Source organism: Sinocyclocheilus rhinocerous, unplaced genomic scaffold, assembly GCF_001515625.1.
Source record: "Sinocyclocheilus rhinocerous isolate Xijiao unplaced genomic scaffold, SAMN03320098_v1.1 C35935173, whole genome shotgun sequence".
NCBI lineage: Eukaryota > Metazoa > Chordata > Actinopteri > Cypriniformes > Cyprinidae > Sinocyclocheilus > Sinocyclocheilus rhinocerous.
The window spans coordinates 1-713 of record NW_015768166.1 but is presented as its reverse complement, the minus strand read 5'-3'; the positions used below and the strand labels follow the sequence as shown (position 1 = coordinate 713).

At 40.5% G+C, this 713-nt stretch overlaps 1 protein-coding gene across 1 annotated transcript; it reads right to left on the bottom strand.

Annotated features, from left to right (window-relative positions):
* Positions 1-138: 138 nt before the first annotated feature.
* LOC107735271 (igLON family member 5-like) lies at positions 139-518 on the bottom strand (the record flags this gene model as incomplete). Its single annotated transcript, XM_016547011.1, has 2 exons — positions 139-290; positions 398-518. Coding segments are annotated over 2 exons (273 nt in total), but the record flags the coding sequence as incomplete, so codon positions are not given.
* Positions 519-713: the final 195 nt, after the last annotated feature.

Genomic DNA, 713 nt, shown 5'->3' with positions numbered 1-713 from the left:
TTCACTTATTTTGTACAGTGGAAAGTCACTTCCTGCAGGGTGTTCATTTATCCTTGACTTTATGCCTTTGTAGATTTACTAATGTTTCGAGAGCACAAAAGCGAGCGCTGCAGAGTTGCAGTGATATAAGGTACTCACTGAAGAGTAGCATGTTGGCATTGGAAGCCCCGAGGCGGTTGGAGGCGAAACAGGTGTAGTTGCCAAAGTGTTTTTCTGTGACGTTGGTGAAGAGCAGCAGGGAACGTGTTTTCTCGTTTTTAATCTTCAGCGTGTTATCGCTCTCTACCGGCCTGAGGAAGAAGTAATATGACAGATCACATGTTAAAGTAAAAGCACTATGCGCTGCTTCCCATGGTTCACAGCGTCTGTTTCGCTCACTTTGTTAATGCTAGCTTACCTTCGGTCATCCCGGTACCATTCGAAGGACGCGGTGGGCACCGCCATAGCTTCACAGCGTAAGATTGCAGTTTTTCCCAGCTGGGCGGGCATGTTCTTTACGTCTGTGATTACTGGTGGATCTGAAGACCAAACAGACAGTGTACTGAAGTTAAAGTATTAGCACTTGTTGTTCAATTAAAGCAATAATTCATTCAAAAATTAGAAAAAAATGTGATCTCAGCGTCATGTCATTTCAAACCTGGAAGATGTATTGTTTTAAAAAGCTTTTCTTAATTTAATTTTAATTTAATTTAATTTAATTTAATTTAATTTAA